A 25,599-nucleotide genomic window follows, 5' to 3' on the forward strand; every position below is an offset into this window, starting at 1 on the left:
CCTTCAATCCCCACATCCAACTGCTCTCTTCATCCTGCCGCAACCACCTACGCAATATCTCCAAAATTCGTCCGTTTCCGAGTGACGAAACTACTAAACTGTTTATCCACTTCCTGGTAATTTCCTGACTTGACTACTGCAATAACTTGCTAACTGGCCTCCCTCTCTCCCGCCTCTCTCCCCTTCAATCCATCCTAAATGCATCTGCCAGGCTCATCCACCTCTCTCAACGCTCCGTATCTGCTGCGCCTCTATGTGAGTCCCTTCACTGGCTCCCCACTCACAGCAGAATTAAATTCAAAATTCTCACCCTGACCTACAAAGCCCTCACCAATGCTGCCCCATCCTACCTGTCCTCACTCATCAACAAATATACCCCAGCCCGTCCCCTAAGATCCAACAATGACCTGGTCCTTGCGTCCTCTACCATCACCTCCTCTCATGATAGACTACAAGACTTCTCTCGTGCAGCACCAAACCTCTGGAACGCACTTCCTCGAGCCATCAGACTCTCCCCTAACCTCTCCTCCTTCAAATGTTTCCTAAAGACCTTTTTGTTCAGGGAAGCCTATCACTCGACTCATTAACAAATGAACTTCACTACTAACCAAACAGTTGCCCTCATCTCCCCAGTAATATCATTCCCACCTTTGCAGTCCCCACCTCCTGTTTCCCATCCTCCAACCCATCTAGATTGTAAGTTCCCACGGGAATAGGACCCTCAATTCCCCCTGTATCTGTATGTAAAATTTAGTTTTTTATAGTATTCTTTCTCCGTTGTACTTTTATCCTTGTACCCATGGGCAGCGCTGCGGAATCTGTTGGCGCTTTATAAATAAAGAATAATAATAATGCTGCTGAAACAGTAATATAATTTTACTAAAAGCATTTTTGCTAATGGAAGTAAATTGCAAAAAATGCTTCTATTTAAAATGTAAATGCACCCGTGCACATCAATTTGGACCTTTCACTTTAGGTGCAGGTAGACATAATGCAAAGTATGAAAAGACTCATAATGAGTACCGTCTTACTGCTCTCCACACCAAGGCTTCAACATCATCCTAAACTACTATAAATGGGTAAAAATGACTTTCCCATGCCTGTCACATTAAAAGTGACAGTAAACAATACATGTGACTGCAATGTATTCCAAGATTTGCAAATCAAACATTTGTAATTATCTGCTTTTATTTTAAAATAAATGTGCCCACATTGTTGTGAGTTTTTTTGTTTGAGTTATCGGGCAGTAGAGCCAATCAGAGACCATACTGCCTCCCTTAAACTAAGCAGTGTGCTCTCCCTGCGCTGCTTTAGTACCATAGAAAAGCTGTATGAGGGGTGTAAGTAAATTATACTTGCACAGGGAGGAGAGGCCTGAATTTTAAATTTAAATTTCCCAGGTCTGAGGAAGAGGCGCATTACCCAGAAATGTTATAGTCGCAATAATTGCAGCTTTTTATTTAAAATCCAATGAGTGCCTAAGCATGTGCAAGAATACATTCTCAAGTAATACACTCAGGTTGTGGTCCTCTGTCATGGTGAGAGTGTTGATCTCTGACACTGACAGACAAATATATATGAAATATGGGGTTACTTAAAGGGAGTCAGATAGAACAGGGTTCTTCAAAATATGTTTTCCCAAGACCCAATGCCATGATACCACATACCTTCTTGAACCTATTTTTATGCTTGGTCTGAAAATATCTGAAGTAATATACAACAAGATAGCTGCAATTTTTGTCAAAGTGAGTGTGTGCTTTATTCCTGATTGTAGTCACACTTGCAAGTATTGTAAAAGGTAACAAAACACACTCTCATACAATACACAGACCCCACACACACTCATAACACACAGTTTCATATTACACATACACACACCACACATTCTCATATAACACACACACGTCACAAACCAGTAAGCATGATGTTGCAACCCAGTGATGGGTCCCGACCTGTTGTTGGAAGAACCCTGAGATAGAGCGTACATTTTTTTAATTTTTTTTTATAAATTTACTACTTTTATCTAATTTGCTTCATTGACTTAGTATTCTTTGTTGAAAAGTATACCTAGGTAGACTCGGGAGCTAGCTGCTGATTGGTAGCTGCATATATGCCACGTGTGATAGGCTTACCAATGTCTTCAACTAATTCCCAGTAGTGTATTGCTGCTCCTTCAAAAAGGATACCAAAAGAATGATGCTATATTGATAATAGAAGCAAATTAGAAAGTTTCTTACATATGTATGCTCTATCTGAATCAGGAAAATAAAAATGGATTTCATGTCCCTTTAAATCCCAGATAACAGTTTTAGTATTTGATATTACAGTTACAGTTATCTATAAACTCTGTTTGGTTGCATTACAGCTACCAATACGGTATCACAAAGACTTCCATATCTAATCATAATATACAGATCACAAAATAGTATATTTACCAATAAACCTTTATCTTCACACAAACCAGAATCATATTCAGGTACTAGAGAGGTTATATAGTCTCACCCCTCCCTGGAGTAGTAATAAACCTTCCTTTATTAAATTTAACCCCGATATCCTGCTGGAATTAGCTCATGAGCAGCAAAAGTAGGCAGAAATTTTGAAAATATAAATGGGAGGGGACTGAGTCCCTCAAGATTCTAATTTAACAGCACAAGAAAAAAGGTCTTTCTAATTTGTATGACTAAATGAAATACCTGGTAAATCTCACGTGAAGATCCATATAGATGTACTAGTGGGTCAGTACCAAGCTATTTTAAGAAGAAAAGGGATAGAAAAATACTGCTACTTGGCCTGAAAAGAAAAGAAATGTGACCTCTCTATCAAATGGCTACTTCAAGTAAATACACCGATATCCGTTTGTGTTTGCAATGGAAAGCAAGCGTCTGCCTTGCACAGCTACTTCAAGCATATTGCAGTCTTATAAACCCAAAAGTAGGGAATTGTGCCACAGTTAAAACCCCCATATAAAAAAAACAAAAAAAGCACAGGCGGAGCTAGAAGATTTGCCTTGCGCTTGACTTTACATCACACTAAGAAGCAGGTTTCTGTGTGTTCATTAGTCATTCATTTATATTCTGGCTTTAAAGGGACAGTAAATTCAAAATTAATCTTTCATTACTCAGATGGAGCATGTAAAAAAAAATTAAAAAAAATACCAATTTAGCATACCTAGGTAGGCACAGGAGCAGCTATGCACTGCCAATAGGTTGGCTGCACATATATGACAGTTGTCATTGGCTCACCAGATGTCATTAGGTAGGTCAGTTGTCTTTGGCTCACCAGATGTCATTAGGTAGGTACCAGTAGTGCACTGCTGCCAGTTCCACAAAGGATACCAAGAGAATGAAGCAAAGTTGATAAGCAGTAAATTTGAAATTCGTTTAAAATCGTATGCTCTATCAAAATCATGAAAGAATAAATGTTGGTTTTATGTCCCTTTAAGGCTTATTATGAAATGATACACTGAATACATCAGCTTTAAAAGCATGGGATCATCTCCCAACAAGGTATTTACAGCAGTGTTATCTCCATTGTGACACCTCACCGACCTTAGAACAGTAAAAAGTATTTGTAAAAAAGCATGTGTGAATGATTAGAAAATATATTAGTCATTTTACTCATCATCAACTCAAAATAATAGTGAGAGGAGAGCCATAATACACAGGTATCTGAAAAACCTAAAGCTGAGGCTCTACATATTTTTCACAAAAACAAAATTTATGCTTACCTGATAAATTTATCTTGTGGTGTATCCAGTCCACGGATCATCCATTACTTGTGGGATATTCTCCTTCCCAACAGGAAGCTGCAAGAGGATCACCCACAGCAGAGCTGTCTATATAGCTCCTCCCCTAACTGCCAACCCCCAGTCATTCGACCGAAGACAAGCAAGAGAAAGTAGAAACTATAGGGTGCAGTGGTTTAAAAATAAAAAACACCTGCCTTAAAATGACAGGGCGGGCAGTGGACTGGATACACCACAAGAGAAATAAATTCATCAGGTAAGCATAAATTTTGTTTTCTCTTGTAAGGTGTATCCAGTCCACGGATCATCCATTACTTGTGGGATACCAATACCAAAGCTATAGGACACGGATGAATGGAGGGACAAGGCAGGCGCTTAAACGGAAGGCACCACTGCCTGTAAGACCTTTCTCCCAAAAATAGCCTCCGAAGAAGCAAAAGTATCAAATTTATAGAACTTTGAAAAAGTATGAAGCGAAGACCAAGTCGCCGCCTTACAAATCTGTTCAACAGAAGCCTCATTCTTAAAAGCCCATGTGGAAGCTACCGCTCTAGTAGAATGAGCTGTAATTCTTTCAGGAGGCTGCTGGCCAGCAGTCTCATAAGCTAAGCGGATTATACTCCTTAGCCAAAAAGAAAGAACTTGCCGAAGCCTTTTGGCCTCTCTTCTGTCCAGAGTAGACAACAAACAATGCAGATGTTTGACGAAAATCTTTAGTAGCTTGTAAATAAAACTTTAAAGCACGAACCACGTCAAGATTGTGTAATAGACGTTCCTTCTTTGAAGGAGGATTAGGACACAGTGACGGAACAACAATCTTCTGATTGATATTTTTATTAGATACCACCTTAGGTAGAAAACCAGGTTTGGTACGTAACACTACCTTATCTACATGGAAAATGAGATAAGGGGAATAACATTGTAAAGCAGATAACTCCGAAACTCTTCGAGCCGAGGAGATAGCTACTAAAAACAGAACTTTCCAATATAAGAGCTTAACATCTATGGAATGCAAAGGTTCAAACGGAACCCCTTGAAGAACTTTAAGAACTAAATTTAAACTCCATGGCGGAGCAACAGGTTTAAACACAGGCTTGATTCTAACCAGAGCCTGACAACACGCCTGAACATCTGGAACCTCAGCCAGACGTTTGTGCAAAAGAATAGACAGAGCAGAAATCTGTCCCTTTAATGAACTAGCTGACAAACCCTTCTCCAATCCTTCTTGGAGAAAGGATAATATCCTAGGAATCCTGACTTTATTCCATGAGTAACCCTTGGATTCACATCAATGAAGATGTGTACACCATATCTTATGATAGATTTTCCTGGTGACAGGCTTTCGCGCCTGTATTAAAGTATCAATGACCGACTCGGAGAAACCACGCTTTGATAAAATCAAGCGTTCAATCTCCAAGCAGTCAGACGCAGAGAAATTAGATTTGGATGGTTGAAAGGACCCTGAAGTAGAAGGTCCTGTCTCAGCGGCAGAGTCCATGGTGGAAAGGATGACATGTCCACCAGATCTGCATACAAAGTCCTGCGTGGCCACGCAGGTGCTATCAAAATCACCGAAGCTCTCTCCTGCTTGATCTTGGCAATCAGACGAGGGAGCAGAGGAAACGGTGGAAACACATAAGCCAGGTTGAAGGACCAAGGCGCTGCTAGAGCATCTATCAGTGCTGCCTTGGGATCCCTGGACCTGGATCCGTAACAAGGAAGCTTGGCGTTCTGACGAGACGCCATGAGATCCAGTTCTTGTTTGCCCCAAAGTTGAATCAACTGTGCAAATACCTCCGGATGGAGTTCCCACTCCCCCGGATGAAAAGTCTGTCGACTTAGAAAATCCGCCTCCCAGTTCTCTACTCCTGGGATATGGATAGCTGATAGATGGCAAAAGTGAACCTCTGCCCATAGAATTATTTTTGAAACCTCCAACATTGCTAGGGAACTCCTTGTTCCCCCTTGATGGTTGATGTAAGCTACAGTCGTGATGTTGTCCGACTGAAATCTGATGAACCTGACCGCAGCAAGCTGAGGCCAAGCCTGAAGAGCATTGAATATCGCTCTTAGTTCCAGAATGTTTATCGGAAGGAGTGCCTCCTCCTGAGTCCACGAGCCCTGAGCCTTCAGGGAGTTCCAGACTGCACCCCAGCCCAGAAGGCTGGCATCTGTTGTTACTATTGTCCAATCTGGCCTGCGGAAGGTCATACCTTTGGACAGATGGACCCGAGATAGCCACCAGAGAAGAGAATCCCTGGTCTCTTGATCCAGATTTAGTAGAGGGGACAAATCTGTGTAATCCCCATTCCACTGACTGAGCATGCAGAGTTACAGCGGTCTGAGATGTAGGCGGGCAAACGGCACTATGTCCCTTGCCGCTACCATTAAGCCGATTACTTCCATACACTGAGCCACTGAAGGGGGCGAGAAGTAGAATAAAGAACACGGCTGGAATTTAGAAGTTTTGACAACCTGGCCTCTGTCAGGTAAATCTTCATTTCTACAGAATCTATCAGAGTTCCCAGGAAGGAAACTCTTGTGAGAGGGGATAGAGAACTCTTTTCTTCGTTCACTTTCCACCCATGAGACCTCAGGAATGCCAGAACAATGTCCGTATGGGACTTGGCAATTTGAAAATTTGACGCCTGTATCAGAATGTCGTCTAGGTAAGGGGCTACTGCTATACCCCGCGGCCTTAGGACCGCCAGAAGTGACCCCAGAACCTTCGTAAAGATTCTTGGTGCCGTAGCTAACCCAAAGGGAAGAGCTACAAACTGGTAATGCCTGTCGAGGAAGGCGAACCTGAGAAACCGATGACCACCTCTGTGTAACGGAATGTGAAGATAAGCATCCTTTAAGTCCACGGTAGTCATATATTGACCCTCCTGGATCATAGGTAGGATGGTTCGAATGGTCTCCATCTTGAAGGATGGGACCCTGAAAAATTTGTTTAGGATCTTGAGATCTAAGATTGGTCTGAAGGTTCCCTCTTTCTTGGGAACCACAAACAGATTTGAATAGAAGCCTTGCCCCTGTTCCTCCTTTGGAACTGGGTGGATCACTCCCATAACTAGGAGGTCTTGAACACAATGTAAGAATGCCTCTCTCTTTATCTGGTTTGCAGATAATTGTGAGAGGTGAAATCTTCCTTTTGGGGAAGAAGCTTTGAAGTCCAGAAGATATCCCTGGGACACAATTTCCAACGCCCAGGTATCCTGGACATCTCTTGCCCAAGCCTGGGCAAAGAGAGAAAGTCTGCCCCCTACTAGATCCGTTACCGGATCGGGGGCTGATCTTTCATGCTGTCTTAGAGGCAGCAGCAGGCTTCTTGGCCTGCTTTCCTTTGTTCCAAGCCTGGTTAGATCTCCAGACCGGCTTGGACTGGGCAAAATTTCCCTCTTGTTTTGTATTAGAGGAAGTTGATGCTGCGCCAGTCTTAAAGTTTCGAAAGGCACGAACATTAGTCTGTTTGGTCCTCAATTTGTTGGACCTATCCTGAGGAAGGGCATGACCTTTTCCTCCAGTAATATCAGAAATGATCTCCTTCAGTCCAGGCCCGAATAGGGTCTGCCCCTTGAAGGGAATGTTGAGAAGCTTAGACTTTGAAGTAACATCAGCTGAGCAGGATTTAAGCCATAACGCCCTACGCGCTTGAATAGCAAAACCTGAGTTCTTAGCCGTTAGTTTCTTTAAATGAACAACGGCATCAGAAACAAATGAATTGGCTAGCTTAAGAGCTTTAAGCTTGTCAAGTATATCATCCAATGGGGTTTCTACCTGTAGAGCCTCTTCCAGAGACTCAAACCAGAAGGCCGCAGCAGCAGTGACAGGGGCAATGCATGCAAGAGGTTGGAGAATAAAACCCTGTTGAATAAACATTTTCTTAAGGTAACCCTCTAACTTTTTATCCATTGGATCTAGGAAAGCACAACTGTCCTCGACGGGGATAGTTGTACGCTTAGCTAGGGTAGAGACTGCTCCCTCCACCTTAGGGACCGTTTGCCATAAGTCCCGTGTAGCGGCATCTATGGGAAACATCTTCTTAAAAACAGGAGGGGGAGAGAACGGTACACCTGGTCTATCCCATTCCTTAGTAATAATTTCTGAAAACCTCTTAGGTATTGGAAAAACATCAGTGTAAACAGGCACTGCATAGTATTTATCCAATCTACACAATTTCTCTGGGACTATAATGGTGTCAAAGTCATCCAGAGTAGCTAAAACCTCCCTGAGTAACACGCGGAGGTGTTCAAGCTTAAATTTAAATGTAGACATATCAGAATCAGGTTGGAGCATCTTCCCTGAGTCAGAAAAATCACCCACAGATAGAAGCTCTCCTTCCTCAGCTTCTGCATATTGTGAGGGGATATCAGACATAGCTACTAAAGCGTCAGAGAGCTCTGTATTTTTCCTAGCCCCAGAGCTGTCTCGCTTTCCTTGTAACCCTGGTAGTTTGGACAATACCGCTGTAAGGGTATGATCCATAACTGCCGCCATGTCTTGTAAGGTAAACGCTATGGGCGCGCTAGATGTACTTGGCGCTTCTTGAGCGGGCATCCCTTGAGCGGGAGTTATTGGTTCTGACACGTGGGGAGAGTTAGTCGGCATAACTTCCCCCTTGTCAGTTTCCTCTGGTGATAAATCTTTTAAAGCCAGAATATGATCTTTATAACTTATAGTAAGATCAGTGCATTTGGTACACATTCTAAAAGGGGGTTCCACAATGGCTTCTAAACATAATGAACAAGGAGTTTCCTCTATGTCAGACATGTTTAACAGACTAGTAATGAGACTAGCAAGCTTTGAAAACACTTTAATTAATGTGAAAAAGCAGAATATAAAAAACCGTACTGTGCCTTTAAGGGAAAAAAACAAACACAAAAACTGCAATAACAGTGAAAAAAGCAGTTAACTCTATGAAATTTTAACAGTGTATGTACTAGACTAAAATAGCATTGCACCCACTTGCAAATGGATGATTAACCCCTCAGGCTCAAAAACTAAGCAAAAAAACGGTAAAAACGGTAAAAACCGTTATAGCAGTCACAGGCAAACTGCCACAGCTCTACTGTGGCTCCTACCTTCCCATAAAACGACTTTTGTAGGCACAAAAACCCTTTACAGAGGTCCAATATGTCAGGGGACTCCTTCAGGGAAGCTTGATGTCTCAGAGTGTAAAAGTTACTGCGCAATTAGAGCGTGAAAATAGGCCCCTCCCACCATGCACTGAAAGTCAGAGGGCCTAAAAAACTACTCCTAGGAGTCAAATAACAGCCATGTGGAAAAACTAGGCCCCAAAGCAAGATTTATCACCCTTAGTAAAAAACGTTCCTTATAACACATGTAAACGTTTAACATACTAAGTCATAAGAGCAATTAACATGAAAATTACCCTTTACTGCAAGCATGATGCCAGTCGCTATTAAATCACTGCAATCAGGCTTACCTCAAATATATCAGCATTTTCTAGACTTCTTATTATCTCTCTAGAAAAAAATATACTGAACATACCTCAAGGCAGTTGATTCTGCAGGCCGTTCTCCCAGCTGACGTTTTCCCATACTCTTCAGTTATGTGTGAGAACAGCAGTGGATCTAAGTTACAACCTGCTAAGATCATCAAAAACCTCAGGCAAAACACCTTCTAATTTCTGCCTGAGGTAAAAACAGTACAACTCCGGTACCATTTAAAATAAACTTTTGATTGAAGATAAACTACACTAAGTCACCACATCTCTCTAGCTACTTCCCTTGTCGAGAGCTGCAAGAGAATGACTGGGGGTTGGCAGTTAGGGGAGGAGCTATATAGACAGCTCTGCTGTGGGTGATCCTCTTGCAGCTTCCTGTTGGGAAGGAGAATATACCACAAGTAATGGATGATCCGTGGACTGGATACACCTTACAAGAGAAAAGAACAATTCCAGTACAAAGGGTCATCATTTCAAATTGAAGGGTAGCAGGTTCATAATGCTATCCTACGTACTAATTAATACCTAGGATAAGCATAAGGCTATCCTACGTACTAATTAATACCTGGGATAAGCATAAGGCTATCCTACGTACTAATTAATACCTGGGATAAGCATAAGGCTATCCTACGTACTAATTAATACATGGGATAAACATAAGGCTATCACATGTACTAATTAATGCCTGGGATAAGCATAAGGCTATCCTACATACTAATTAATACATGGGATAAGCATAAGGCTATCACATGTACGAATTAATGCCTGGGATAAGCATGAGGCTATCCTACGTACTAATTAATGCCTGGGATAAGCATAAGGCTATCCTACATACTAATTAATACCTGGGATAAGCATAAGGCTATCACATGTACTAATTAATGCCTGGGATAAGCATAAGGCTATCCTACGTACTAATTAATACCAGGGATAAGCATAAGGCTATCCTACGTACTAATTAATACCTGGGATAAGCATAAGGCTATCACATGTACTAATTAATGCCTGGGATAAGCATAAGGCTATCCTACATACTAATTAATACCTGGGATAAGCATAAGGCTATCACATGTACTAATTAATGCCTGGGATAAGCATGAGGCTATCTTACGTACTAATTAATACCTGGGATAAGCATAAGGCTATCACATGTACTAATTAATGCCTGGGATAAGCATAAGGCTATCCTACGTACTAATTAATGCCTGTGATAAGCATTAGGCTATCCTACATACTAATTCATGTCTGGAATAAGCATTAGGCTATCCTAAATACTAATTAATGCCTGGGATAAGTATAAGACTCTCCTACGTACTAAATAATACCTGGGATAAGCAAAAGGCTATCACATGTACTAATTAATACCTAAGATAAGCATGAGGCTATCCTACGTACTAATTAATGCCTGGGATGATCATAAGGCTATCCTACGTACAAATAAATGCCTGGGGATGAGAATAAGGCTATCCTACGTCCCAATAAATACCTGGGATAAGCATAAGGTTATCCTACGTCCCAATAAATGCCTGGGATAAGCATAAGGTTATCCTACGTCCCAATAAATGCCTGGGATAAGCATAAGGTTATCCTACATACCAATTAATGCCCAAGATAAGCATAAGGCTCTCCTTCGTACTAATTAACACCTGGGATAAGCATAAGGTTATCCTACATACTAATTCATGACTGGGATAAGCATTAGGCTATCCTACATACTAATTCATGCCTGGGATAAGCATTAGGCTATCCTACATACTAATTCATGCCTGGGATAAGCATTGGGCTATCCTACATACTAATTATTAAAAGAATAAAAAACCTATTATGAGAATAGGGAAAAGTATGCTCTTTCTACACATAAAGTTTATATTTTTCCACTTAAAATTTAACTTTTACTAGTTGTAGTTAAAAAAAGGCAGCAGAAATAGAAGTTATATCTGGCGTGCCAGAAAAATAGTTAAAAACACAACTTTGTGACTTGTATAAAGTACCTCACAGTTACAGAGTTGTGTTTTAACTATTTTTCTGGCACGCTAGATATAACTTCTATTTCTGCTGCCTTTTTAACTACAACTAGTAAAAGTTAAATTTTAAGTGGAAAAATATAAACTTTATGTGTAGAAAGAGCATTCTTTTCCTTATTCTCTTAATAGGGTTTTTTTTCTTTGATTTAAATGTTGTAATACCTCTTTCTATATTATAAACAAGGTCAGCTGGGAGACATTAGCATTGTTGCCTTTTCAAGCAATTCTGGGATCATTTCCCTTTGTTTTGTTATATACTAATTAATGCCTGGGATAAGTATAAGGCTCTCCTACGTACTAATTAATACCTGGGATAAGCATAAGGCTATCACATGTACTAATTAATGCCTGGGATAAGCATGAGGCTATCCTACGTACTAATTAATGCCTGAGATAAGCATAAGGCTATCCTATATATTAATTAATGCCTGGATTGAGCATAAGGCTCTCCTATGTACTAACTAATATCTGGGATAATCATAGGGGTCTCCTACATACTAATTAATGCCTGGGATGAGCATAAGGCTATCCTACGTACTAATAAATGCCTGGGATGAGCATAAGGCTATTGTACGTACTTATTAAAGCCTGAGATAAGATAAGGCTATCCCTACATACTAATTAAAGTGCCATAAAACAGGTTGAGATCTGTGCATATCCTAAAAGGGCTCATTTAAAATAGTTTGCATAAAAAAAATGTTTAAAAATTGCTAGCAAGTATTTTAAAATAATTTTCAAAAATAAGCAAAATGAATTACATAGCTGAACTGCCTGGAGCAGCTAACTCCACCCCTCTTATCAGTGTTTAGACACAGGCATTGTATTTCAACTGTAGTTCACAGCTTCTAGGCATGCTCCAGCACATAATCCCTATTCACTTTAGTATTTTACCAAAAGAACAATAAACAGATACAGCCATAAAAGGAATTGTGTGGGGCGAGTTAGAGCTTTACAATAAGAAACTAAAAAACATAATTTATGCTTACCTGATAAATTTATTTCTCTTGTAGTGTGTTCAGTCCACGGGTCATCCATTACTTATGGGATATATTCTCCTCCCCAACAGGAAGTTGCAAGAGGATCACCCAAGCAGAGCTGCTATATAGCTCCTCCCCTCACATGTCATATCCAGTCATTCGACCGAAACAAGACGAGAAAGGAGAAACTATAGGGTGCAGTGGTGACTGGAGTTATAATTTAAAATTTAGAACCTGCCTCAAATAGACAGGGCGGGCCGTGGACTGAACACACTACAAGAGAAATACATTTATCAGGTAAGCATAAATTATGTTTTCTCTTGTTAAGTGTGTTCAGTCCACGGGTCATCCATTACTTATGGGATACCAATACCAAAGCTAAAGTACACGGATGATGGGAGGGACAAGGCAGGAACATTAAACAGAAGGAACCACTGCCTGTAGAACCTCTCTCCCAAAAACAGCCTCCGAAGAAGCAAAAGTGTCAAATTTGTAAAAAGTATGAAGTGAAGACCAAGTTGCAGCCTTGCAAATCTGTTCAACAGAGGCCTCATTCTTAAAGGCCCAGGTGGAAGCCACAGCTCTAGTGGAATGAGCTGTAATTCTTTCAGGAGGCTGCTGTCCAGCAGTCTCATAGGCTAAGCGTATTATGCTACGAAGCCAAAAAGAGAGAGAAGTAGCCGAAGCCTTTTGACCTCTCCTCTGTCCCGAGTAAACGACAAACAGAGAAGAAGTTTGTCGAAAATCTTTAGTTGCCTGTAAGTAGAACTTCAGAGCACGGACCACATCTAGATTATGCAAAAGACGTTCCTTCTTTGAAGAAGGATTAGGACATAAGGATGGAACAACAATCTCTTGATTGATATTCTTGTTAGAAACAACCTTAGGTAAAAACCCAGGTTTAGTACGCAGGACTACCTTGTCTGAATGAAAGATCAGATAAGGAGAATCACAATGAAAGGCAGATAACTCAGAGACTCTACGAGCCGAGGAAATAGCCATCAAAAACAGAACTTTCCAAGATAAAAGCTTAATATCAATGGAATGAAGGGGTTCAAACGGAACACCCTGGAGAACTTTAAGAACCAAGTTTAAGCTCCACGGAGGAGCAACAGCTTTAAACACAGGCTTAATCCTAGTCAAAGCCTGACAAAAAGCCTGGACGTCTGGATTCTCTGCCAGACGCTTGTGTAAAAGAATAGACAGAGCAGAAATCTGTCCCTTTAGTGAACTAGCGGATAAGCCCTTTTCTAAACCCTCTTGTAGAAAAGACAATATCCTAGGAATCCTAACCTTACTCCATGAGTAACTCTTGGATTCACACCAATATAAATATTTACGCCATATCTTGTGGTAAATTTTTCTGGTAACAGGTTTCCGAGCCTGTATTAATGTATCAATAACCAAATCCGAAAAACCACGCTTTGATAGAATCAAGCGTTCAATTTCCAAGCAGTCAGCCTCAGAGAAATTAGGTTTGGATGGTTGAAAGGACCCTGAATTAGAAGGTCCTGCCTCAGGGGTAGAGACCATGGTGGACAGGACGACATGTCCACTAGGTCTGCATACCAGGTCCTGCGTGGCCACGCAGGCACTATCAGGATCACCGATGCTCTCTCCTGTTTGATCCTGGCAATCAGTCGAGGAAGCAACGGAAAAGGTGGAAACACATAAGCTATGTTGAAAACCCAAGGGGCTGCTAGTGCATCTACCAGCACCGCTCCCGGGTCCCTGGACCTGGATCCGTAACAAGGAAGCTTGGCGTTCTGGCGAGATGCCATGAGATCCAGATCAGGTTTGCCCCAACGAAGAATTAGTTGGGCAAATACCTCCGGGTGAAGTTCCCACTCCCCCGGATGAAAAGTCTGGCGACTTAAAAAACCCGCCTCCCAGTTCTCCACGCCTGGGATGTAGATCGCTGACAGGTGGCAAGAGTGAGACTCTGCCCAGTGAATTATCTTCGAGACTTCCAACATCGCTAGGGAACTCCTGGTTCCCCCTTGATGATTGATGTAAGCCACAGTCGTGATGTTGTCCGACTGAAATCTGATGAACCTCAGTGTTGCCAACTGAGGCCAAGCTAGAAGAGCATTGAATATTGCCCTTAATTCTAGAATGTTTATTGGGAGGAGTTTCTCCTCCTGACTCCACAACCCCTGAGCCTTCAGGGAGTTCCAGACTGCTCCCCAGCCTAGTAGGCTGGCATCTGTTGTTACAATCGTCCAATCTGGTCTGCGAAAGGACATTCCTTTGGACAGATGAACCCGTGATAACCACCAGAGAAGAGAATCTCTGGTCTCCTGGTCCAGATTTAGCAAAGGGGACAGATCTGAGTAATCCCCGTTCCATTGACTTAGCATGCATAGTTGCAGCGGTCTGAGATGTAGGCGCGCAAATGGCACTATGTCCATCGCCGCGACCATTAAGCCGATCACTTCCATGCACTGAGCTACTGATGGGCTTGGAATGGAGTGAAGGACACGGCAAGCATTGAGAAGTTTTGATAGCCTGGACTCCGTCAGATAAATCTTCATCTCTACAGAATCTATAAGAGTCCCTAGAAAAGGGACCCTTGTGAGTGGTAACAGAGAACTCTTTTCCACGTTCACTTTCCACCCATGCGTCCTCAGAAATGCTAGAACTATCTCTGTATGAGACTTTGCATTTTGAAAACTTGACGCTTGTATCAGAATGTCGTCTAGGTACGGAGCCACCGCTATGCCTCGTGGTCTTAGTACCGCCAGAAGAGAGCCCAGAACCTTTGTAAAAATTCTCGGGGCCGTAGCCAACCCGAAGGGAAGGGCTACAAACTGGTAATGCCTGTCTAGAAAGGCAAATCTTAGGTACCGATAATGATCTTTGTGAATCGGAATGTGAAGGTAGGCATCCTTTAAATCCACTGTGGTCATATATTGACCCTCTTGGATCATGGGTAGGATGGTTCGAATGGTTTCCATCTTGAACGATGGAACCCTTAGAAATTTTTTTAAGATTTTTAAATCTAAGACTGGTCTGAAGGTTCCCTCTCTCTTGGGAACCATAAACAGATTTGAATAAAACCCTTGCCCCTGTTCCGTCCGCGGAACTGGCTGGATCACTCCCATCACTAAGAGGTCTTGTACACATTGTAGAAATGCCTCTTTCTTTACTAGGTTTGTTGATAACCTTGACAGATGAAACCTCCCTTGTGGAGGAGAAGTCTTGAAATCCAGAAAGTATCCCTGAGATATAATCTCCAGCGTCCAGGGATCCTGTACATCTCTTGCCCAAGCCTGGGCGAAGAGAGAGAGTCTGCCCCCCACTAGATCCGTCTCCGGAAAGGGGGCCCTGACTTCATGCTGTCTTAGGGGCGGAAGTAGGCTTTCTGGCCTGCTTGCCCTTGTTCCATGACTGGTTGCTTTTCCAACCCTGTCTGTAACGAGCAGTAGTTCCTTCCTGTTTTGGAGCGGAGGAAGTTGATGCTGCTCCTGCCTTGAAATTACGAAAGGCACGAAAATTAGACTGTTTGGCCTTTGATTTGGCCCTGTCCTGAGGAAGGGTGTGGCCCTTACCTCCAGTAATGTCAGCAATAATTTCTTTCAAGCAGTGCCCGAATAAGGTCTGCCCTTTGAAAGGAATGTTTAACAATTTAGACTTAGAAGTTACATCTGCTGACCAGGATTTAAGCCAGAGCGCTCTGCGCGCCTGTATGGCGAATCCGGAATTTTTAGCCGTAAGTTTGGTTAAATGCACTACGGCATCCGAAACAAACGCATTAGCCAGCTTAAGGGTTCTAATCTTGCTCAGAGACTCATCCAATGGTGCTGTGCGAATCGTCTCTTCCAGAGACTCAAACCAGAATGCCGCTGTAGCAGTGACAGGCGCAATGCATGCAAGAGGCTGTAATATAAAACCTTGTTGAATAAACATTTTCTTAAGATAACCCTCTAATTTTTTATCCATTGGATCTGAGAAAGCACAGCTATCCTCCACTGGGATAGTGGTACGCTTGGCTAAAGTAGAAACTGCTCCCTCCACCTTAGGGACCGTCTGCCATAAGTCTCTTGTGGTGGCGTCTATAGGGAACATTTTTCTAAATATCGGAGGAGGGGAAAAAGGCACACCGGGTCTATCCCACTCCTTACTAATAATCTCTGTAAGCCTCTTTGGTATAGGAAAAACGTCAGTACACACCGGCACCGCGTAGTATTTATCCAGCCTACATAATTTCTCTGGGATTGCCACCGTGTCACAATCATTCAGAGCCGCTAATACCTCCCCTAGCAACACGCAGACGTTCTCAAGCTTAAATTTAAAATTTTAAATTTCTGAATCCAGTCTCCCCGAATCAGAACCGTCGCCCACAGAATGAAGCTCTCCGTCCTCATGTTCTGCAAATTGTGACGCAGTATCAGACATGGCTCTCGTGTCATCGGCGCGCTCTGTCCTTAACCCAGAACTGTCGCGCTTGCCTCTTAACTCTGGCATATTGTATAACACTTCTTTCATAACATTAGCCATATCATGTAAAGTGATTTGTAAGGGCCTTGATGTACTTGGCGCCTCAATCTCACGCACCTCCCGAGCGGGAGACGAAGGTACTGACACGTGAGGAGAGTTAGACGGCATAACTGCCCCCTCGTTGTCAGGTGATAATTTTTTAAGCGGTACAGATTGATTTTTCAAAGTAACATCAATACAATTGGTACACATATTTCTATTGGGCTCCACAACGGCTTTTAAACATAATGAACAAGCAGATTCCTCTGTATCAGACATGTTTAAACAGACTAGCAATGAAGCTAGCAAGCTTGGAAAATACTTTCAATAAGTTTGCAAGCAATATAAAAAACGCTGCAGCGCTTTTAAAAAACACAGTTGAGTAACTAAAGAATAATTCAGTTATAGTCAACAATTCTTTAAATGTACTAAATAGCAGAGGATTGCACCCATTAGCAACCTGATGATTAACCCCTCAGTACCCAAAAAAACGGATATCAAATTAATATAAAACGTTTTTATCACAGTCTAACACACTGTCACAGGTCTGCTGTGACTGATTACCTCCCTCAAAAAACGAATTTTGAAGACCCCTGAGCTCTCTAGAGACGTCCTGGATCAAGGAGGAAGAAGCAGGAAGACTGTGCTAGAATTTTAACTGCGCAACAAGGCGCTAAAAAGAGGCCCCATCCGCTCATTTACAACAGTGGGAGACCTGATATAACGGTTTCTATGCAGAAATATACGTTAGCCATGTGGGAAAAAAAAAAAATTCATGCCCAAAGGATTTATCACCAAAGTACCTCACAAAACGAATAACATGTCAGTAAACGTTTTGAAAATAAACTTCTTTAAATGTCATGCAAAGTTATCACTAAGCCTGCAACCAGTCGCTACCACTGCAGATAAGGCTTAAGCATTATTTCAGTATTAACAGTATTTTCACAGTCAAATTCTAGTCCCTAGAAAATAACTCTACTGTGCATACATTTATCAGCCTGATACCAGTCACTACTACTGCATTTAAGGCTGTACTTACATCATACGGGTAACAGCAGTATTTTCTTAGTCAATTCCATTCCCAGAAAATATTGTACTGCACATACCTCATTTGCGGTGGACCCCGCATGCTATTCCCATGTTCTGAAGTTACCCCACTCCTCAGAATGTCGAGAACAGCCAGTGGATCTTAGTTACGCCTGCTAAGATCATAGAAAACGCAGGCAGTTTCTTCTTCCAAATACTGCCTGAGATAGAAAAAACAGCACACTCCGGTGCCATTTAAAATAACAAACTTTTGATTGAAGAATAATTAAGTAAAAACTCCAGCTCCTCTCGCGACCTCCTTCTTTGTTGAGGGTTGCAAGAGAATGACTGGATATGACATGTGAGGGGAGGAGCTATATAGCAGCTCTGCTTGGGAGATCCTCTTGCAACTTCCTGTTGGGGAGGAGAATATATCCCATAAGTAATGGATGACCCGTGGACTGAACACACTTAACAAGAGAAATAAAGGGTTAATGGTGAGGCACTGCAGTATAAATTTGCAGGTAAAGTAATTAAAGTACATATATTATTTTGTCTCTATCCATATATAACTTGTTTTATGTCCCTTTAATGCCTGGGATGAGCATAAGGCTCTCCTACGTACTAATTAATACCTGGGATAAGCATAGGGGGTCTCCTACATACTAATTCATGCCGGCAATCAGCATAAGACTATCACATGTACTAATTTTTACCTGGGAAAAGCATAAGGCTATCCTACATACTAATTAATGCCTGGGATGAGCATAAGGCTATCCTACATACTAATTAATGCCTGAGATAAGATAAGGCTATTCTACGTACTAATTAATGCTTGAGATAAGATAAGGCTATCCAACATACAAATGAATGCTTGGGATAAGCACAAGGCTATCTTGCAAAGCTTACCAAATTTTGGGCTGATATGATGGTTCTTTTTTGCGGCTTGCCATCAAAATCTATGTTTCTACATCGAATCAGTACAGATGTAAATGTCTCAAAACATCTGAACTTTCACAAATAAATGCTAAACAACCATAGATTATTTGTTTGATTAAACCAGTTTTTTTTTAGTTAGAAAGTGCAGCTCTTGTTCATTAGGGAAAAATAATAATAATTAAAAGGGACACTGAACCCAATTTTTTTCTTTTGTGATTCAGATAGAGCATGCAATTTTAAGCAACTTTCTAATTTACTCCCATTATCAAATTATCTTCATTCTCTATGTATTTTTATTTGAAAAGCAAGAATGTCATTTTAGATGCCGGCCCATTTTTAGTGAACAACCTGGGTTGTGCTTGCTGATTGGAGGATATTTTCACCCACCAATTAACAAGTGCTGTCCATGAACTGAACCAAAAATTGTCTGGCTCCTTAGCTTAGATGCCTTCTTTTTCAAATAAAGATAGCAAGAGAACAAAGAAATATTGATAATAGGAGTAAATTAGAAAGTTGCTTAAAAATGCATGCTATATCTGAATCATGAAAGAAAAAAATGTAGGTTCAGTGTCCATTTAAATGCATCATATTGTTTTATAAAAATTTTTTATCTGATATAACAAGGTGTCTAATACGAACAGTGATTCGGACCAATTAAAGCCCAGTAAGTGAACAGTTATGATAAAATTAAACCATTTCTGGTAACAAGTTTGGAGTTTTCCATCATCGAAAACAAAAATGTAAAAAAAATTCCAGATCTTCTTCATAGAAAGGACGACTGCAAAATAAAATCCATACGTGATTATTTCTGTAACTTATGCTCAAACTGATTTCCTGTGTAAGTCATGCCAGTTAACAGATGGGTTTGGGGAACTTGCCCTATGCTAAATTAATGCTTTAACGCTGCCAATGCGCCGTAGTACCAAGCAGTTAGGCCTCAGCACTCAAACATGCCAGAACCACTGCACTCCGCCAATACCTGGACCCAAACTGGATACTAGTAAAATCCTCTTCATTATTCTCCTCGTCACCGCTGTCCTCAGCCTCATCAGAACGGGAGAGGAAGAGGAGCGACAAAGGGTTGTCGTAAATGCTACCACAATAGGAGAATGAAAGGTTAACACAATAAAAAAAAGAAATACACCACCTTTATACTTAAGCAATGCTGTTATCAGACATGTATGGACCTTGTGCATAGAAGCCTGGTTCCTTTTGCAAACTGCATATAAAGTATTTTTGTAGCGCAAAATCAAGCATTCCCTTACATAAGTGTCAGTAGGTTATGGAGTAGCCATATTAGTTGTTAATTATTTGTCATTCAATGCTTTGCCGACATGTTCTAACATTTCTGTGAAAGAAAGGCAGAGGAAAAAACAAACTGAGAAAGTGCCGCCGGAGAGAGCAAAAAAGAAAGAGTGAGAGAGCAAGGAAGAATGAAAGCAAGAAAAAGAGAAATTGATGCTTGAAAGTATGTAAAGTCATCCTATAACACATCTTATAGCAGAAAATGCAACATCTAAATCTAATAATAATGACATTTAGAAAAGCAGTTATGGAAAAAAAGTCAGCAAGTCACTAATCTGTAATAAACATGCATAAAATATATTTTACACAAAGGAACGGCAGAGCTGTTGTACAGTTGCACAAATGTTTTACTGAACTAGGATGAAATGAGTTTATGAGTACTAGTCTTGGATTCCATAACTCCAGAGGCGCAATACGTAGGTCAATAACAATTTTACTATAAACATCAGACCCCAAAAGATGTGTTTTAAATTACGCAGGGGAATTAGATTTCATGTTATATAAGCTGCTGTATATACACACACAAAATGAAAATGAAAAGAAATTATTTAGCAGAGGAAAAAAACAACTACTGGGTGTTGCTCTTAGAATTTATTAGCCAATACCACGCTAGCCCATTAATATACATTTGTCAAAAGAAATGGTCGTAAACTTGCAGTTTCCATAATAAATATGGACAGAGGTAATTAGGACAAAAATGAGCATTTCAGATTAAATTTATAATTAGAAAAGTGAAAAGCCTTAAGCAAAGAACAATTAAACAACTGAAAGAGGGACTTTGAAGATTTCCAAATTGATATTTTGTGTTTCACAGCAAAACCTCAGGCCCAAGAGATATGGAATGTAGCAGTGGCTTGTTTAGAAACATACAGATGCACTTATTACAAGTAACTGAATGCATAACAAGCAAACATCCCTAAATGATCATCCATAACTGGCACACACAAAACAGCGATTCCCTTACCTTCACAGTATTCTACACTACGCACCAGCGAGATGAAGGGGAGGAAGAGTATGCTGGGCGAATGTGCCAGCGCATGCTTGAATGAAAGAGGTGCTGTTATAGACCCCCATACCTCAGCCCAAGAAAAAAAGACAGAAGGGTTAGAACCAAAGAAAGCCATTTTACTGGGCACCAGGAACAATTATCTAGGTGCCAAAGCACCAGTATTTGTAGAGACCAGACACTTTATTGCTATAAAATGTTCTCCATAAGACATGTCATGAGCATGAATTCACACAAACAACTCTCAGTCTGCATAAATAACCATTATAGCTGAACTGTGTAATCTGCTCCTGTTTATGGTCAAGATCACTGCTCAGTTCAGTACGGTTACTGTGCTTGTGCCACATTATATGTTTACAATGAACAGTTTTTGCACTCAAGAAGCTCATTTTCTCAGTGATTGAAATACATAAGAATGCACAAATATCACAATATACAGCTAATAAAAATATACAATAAATTAAGTATAGGCTTTTGTGTGTGTGGCTTTAGGATTTTCCATTCATACATAGAAATAATTTCCCTACAGCGAAATTTTTTTTTTTTATTTATAAATAAATAAAATGCAATTCAATATAAGTCTTTTACATTTGCTGAACTATCTAAATCATTAAAGTTTAATTTTGACTTTAGTGTCCTTTTAGGCCAAACTTTGGCAAAGTATAGATGACTATTATTGCTTACTAAAGTTAGGTAACTTTACTGTTCCTCTAAGCCACCAGAGAAGTTTCACATATTTAACACTGACCTCATACACAGGGTATGCCCACTTGTAAGCTGGGCACTCTCTCTACTGAGCATACAAACTACCCACAACTTCCTGCATATAGTATCATGCACCAGCTACACAAGTTCATACAACCTGCCCAGCGATGAGATCTGTCACTAATGGGAAGGCGTATAACATACAAGAAATCGAACATTTCTCAAGGTGTCTCTGAATAAAATAATATTTAGTGGTTAATTCAATCTGGTAAAAAATACTAGAAAACACCCAGGCAAGATGAGCTTTGGGGTTAGAACAACTAGTGGACATGCTTAAACAAGTCAGTAACAAAAAGGCCAGCACACACATGCACACACCTTCTGAAGTACCTAGTGGGGATCCGACTTTGCCTTGGGGACGTTCTGGGAGATACAGAGGTGGAAGGTCTCTGTCTGGGTGAGATGAATGGCACAGCTAGAGGACTGCTTGAGGTAGCATGAGGACTTGGTGAGCTGTACATAATGGGGGAGATGCTGGTAGACCGTGAACTGAGAGGTATGGGCAAGGGTCCTGATTGTACAACTGTATAAGGATGGAAACGGGTTGACGAGACACGTTCTACTGCTGGGCTTGCAATGATGTGAGGGTTGCCAGACACAGAGCGCTCTGTGGTGGAGGGCTGGGTATTAGGCAGAGGAAGGTTTGTGGAACCAGTTAATGGCACACCAGATGCAACACTGACAACTGGACTCGCACTGTACAGACTAAAATCAGAGAGGGAAAAATAAAGAAATGAAAGTAGAAAAAAAAAATACATGTAGAGATGAAAATAAGAGGAAATGCAGAAATGTAACCGAGCTATAACATACAAGATTAATTTTTTTTTAAACTTTAAAAGGACACTAAGTTGTACCCTAATTTAAAGGACTATAATTGTAAAAAAAAAACACTAAATCCCTAGAAACCCTGGAAATCTTCTGTGTTTAACCCTAACGACGCTGCAACTCTGTGTTTAACCACCGCAGAGGTTGCATTTGTTAGAGCTGGGACACATCACAAAGGGAGTTCACCCAGTCAGCAGCGGTAGTCACACAGGTAGGACTCACTAGTGTTAGAATTATATGATTCAACAAATTAGAGCATCTTCATTTTTTATCAGAAAGGCCCTTTAAAAAGGTACTCTGTAAAATGGCCTATTAAAAACAAAACAGATAAAACTGTAATTATGTCTCTTAGCACTGGATGATAAATATAGTTGGATTAGACAGCAAGATAAAATATATGCTGTTTAATATACGGCTATCCTTCTACTGTGTCATTTTGAACTGTCAAGTCTAATGTTTTAACTAGAACTCTATAAGTGTAATATACTATGTGCCCCTATGATCATGTACTTAGCACCATAGAATATTCTTTACAAATAAAATATAATGAAAGCGTGCAATTATAAGACTTATTTGTAGACTTATAATAAATAACCGTATCATCTGAATAGGGACACTTTCTGAATAGATTAACACCGTATTGAATGCAACTGGTTTTCAATACTGAAGCTTCTCACTATTGCTTTATTTAAGGGTGCTGTTCGGGACTTGTAACTGGAGTAGAAATGGCCTGAAACTGTCATTATGTTAGTACACTTGCATTTTTTGGAGTATCATATCACTTCTGATGAAGCCAGTCATATGTAGCAGCATTAGGCTTGTGAAGTCTCCAGCATGTACTAACAATTATTATTATTAGAAAACTCACAATATTCAGACTTAAATTACAGGAATAAGGGGACAAAGATCATATTGCCATATTTTTTTTTTCCTAAACACAATTTAAAGTGTTTGTCTTACAATCTTAAAGTGTTTCAAGTCCCTCTAACATAAAAGCGGCTTTTGTTCTGTTAAATAAATGATGCATACCAAAACACGCAAGCTGATACAGCAGCCTTGTCTATTCTAAGGGTCAGAGGTTACACCGTGAACCAATAGTGCTTATCCCACTCCTTATTCCCCCGTCCAACAGAATTCCCTACCCTGAGCAACACATACAATGTTAGAGAGCTCAGCAGATAAATAGAGGGTTTCTGAATCTATGTAAGGTCATGGCCCTTCTCAAAAAAACATAAATTTATGCTTACCAGATAAATTCCTCTCCTTCTGGATAGGGAGAGTCCACGGCTAAATTCCTTACTATTAGGAAATACACCACCTGGCCACCAGGAGGAGGCAAATACACCCCAGCCAAAGGCTTAAATATCCCTCCCACTTCCTCATTACCTCAGTCATTCTGCCGAGGCAACAAGGAAAAATCGTGAAAACATTAGGGTATAAATGGTGCCAGAAGAATAAAAAAAAATAGGGGACCGCCCATAGAAACGGGCGGGGGCCGTGGACTCTCCCTATCCGGAAGGAAAGGAATTTATCTGGTGAGAATTAATTATGTTTTCTTTCCTAAGATAGGGAGAGTCCACAGCTTCATTCCTTACTGTTGGGAAAACTATACCCAAGTTCCAGAGGACACTGAATGAATAACGGGAGGGAACAAAAAGGAAGAGGCGGACCCTATTCTGAGGGCACCACAGCCTGCAAAACTCTCTCCCGAAAGCTGCTTCAGTAGAAGCAAAAACATCAAACTTGTAAAATTTTGAAAAAGTATGTAAGGACCAGGTAGCCGCCTTACAAATCTGATCCATAGAGGCCTCGTTCTTAAAGGCCCAAGAGGAAGCCACTGCGCTCTAGTGGAATGAGCCGTTATCCTCTCAGGACAATGTCCCAATGTCTCGTAAGCTAAGCGGATGACACTCCTTAACTTAAAAGATAGGGAAGTCGAAGTAGCCTTCTGCCCCTTACGCTTCCCAGAATAAACAAACAAAGAGGAAGATTGTCTAAACTCCTTAGTAGAACTTCAAGGCGCGAACCACATCCAAATTGTGAAGTAAGCGTTCCTACAATGAAGAAGAATTAGGACACAAGGAAGGAACCACAATCTCCTGATTGATGTTGCAATCTGACATAACCATAGGAACAAAAACTAATTTAATACATAAAACTGCCTTATCTGCATGAAATAAAAATCAGATAAGTGGGCTCACATTGCAAAGCATAGATCTCAGAAACTCTGTGCTCAGAGGCAATAGCCAATAAAAAGAGAACCTTCCAAGATAACAATTTAATGTCAACGGAAAGCAGAGGCTCAAACGGAACCTGTTGCAAAACCCAAAGAACAAGATTTAGGCTAGAAGAAGGAGCCCCAGATCTAAACACAGGTCTGATCCTAATCAGAGCCTTAACAAAGGACTGCACGTCTGGAAGCTCAGCCAGTCTATTCTGCAATAAAACCGACAGGGAACTAGCAGAAAGGCCCTTCTCCAGCCAATCCTGGAGAAAAAGATAAGATCCTGGCAACCTTAACTCTGTGCCAGGAAAAATCACGCTCTTCACACCAGAATAAGTAGGTCCTCCACACCTTGTGGTAGATACGCCGAGTAACTGGTTTACAAGCTTGAAGAAGAGTATCAATGATACTCTCAGAGAAACCTCTCTTGGCTAAGACTAAGCGTTTAATCTCCACGCAGTCGACCTCAGAGAATCTAGATTTTGATAAACAAATGGATCTTGTATCAGCAGGTCTCTGCGACAAGGTAAGTTCCACGGAGGAGATGAGGACATCCCCATTAGATCCGCGAACCATGTCCTGCGCGGCCAAAATGGAGCAATCAGAATTACCGATACCCGCTCCTGCTTGATGCGGGCCACCACTCGAGAAAGAAGCTGTAATAGAGGGGAAAAAAAAAAGATATGAGTTTGAACCTCCAGGGCACTACTCATGCATCTATTAGATTAGCTTGGGGATCCCTCAACCTCGACCCGTACCTAGGTAGCTTGGTATTGAGACGGGACGCCATAAGATCTATCTCCGGCGTCCCCCA

The 25,599-nt window shown here is 41.0% G+C and overlaps 1 protein-coding gene across 1 annotated transcript in view; it reads right to left on the reverse strand.

Annotated features, from left to right (window-relative positions):
* UBE4B (ubiquitination factor E4B) overlaps positions 1-25,599 on the reverse strand; it is a 618,413-nt gene that overhangs the window by 379,651 nt on the left and 213,163 nt on the right. The window contains exons 7-8 of the mRNA XM_053691155.1: positions 22,067-22,441; positions 19,640-19,753 (exon numbers count right to left, since the gene is read on the reverse strand). Of these exons, the coding sequence (XP_053547130.1) occupies positions 19,640-19,753; positions 22,067-22,441 (489 nt within the window). The remainder of the gene's footprint in view (positions 1-19,639; positions 19,754-22,066; positions 22,442-25,599) is intronic.

Source organism: Bombina bombina, chromosome 8, assembly GCF_027579735.1.
Source record: "Bombina bombina isolate aBomBom1 chromosome 8, aBomBom1.pri, whole genome shotgun sequence".
In the NCBI taxonomy this organism is placed as follows: domain Eukaryota; kingdom Metazoa; phylum Chordata; class Amphibia; order Anura; family Bombinatoridae; genus Bombina; species Bombina bombina.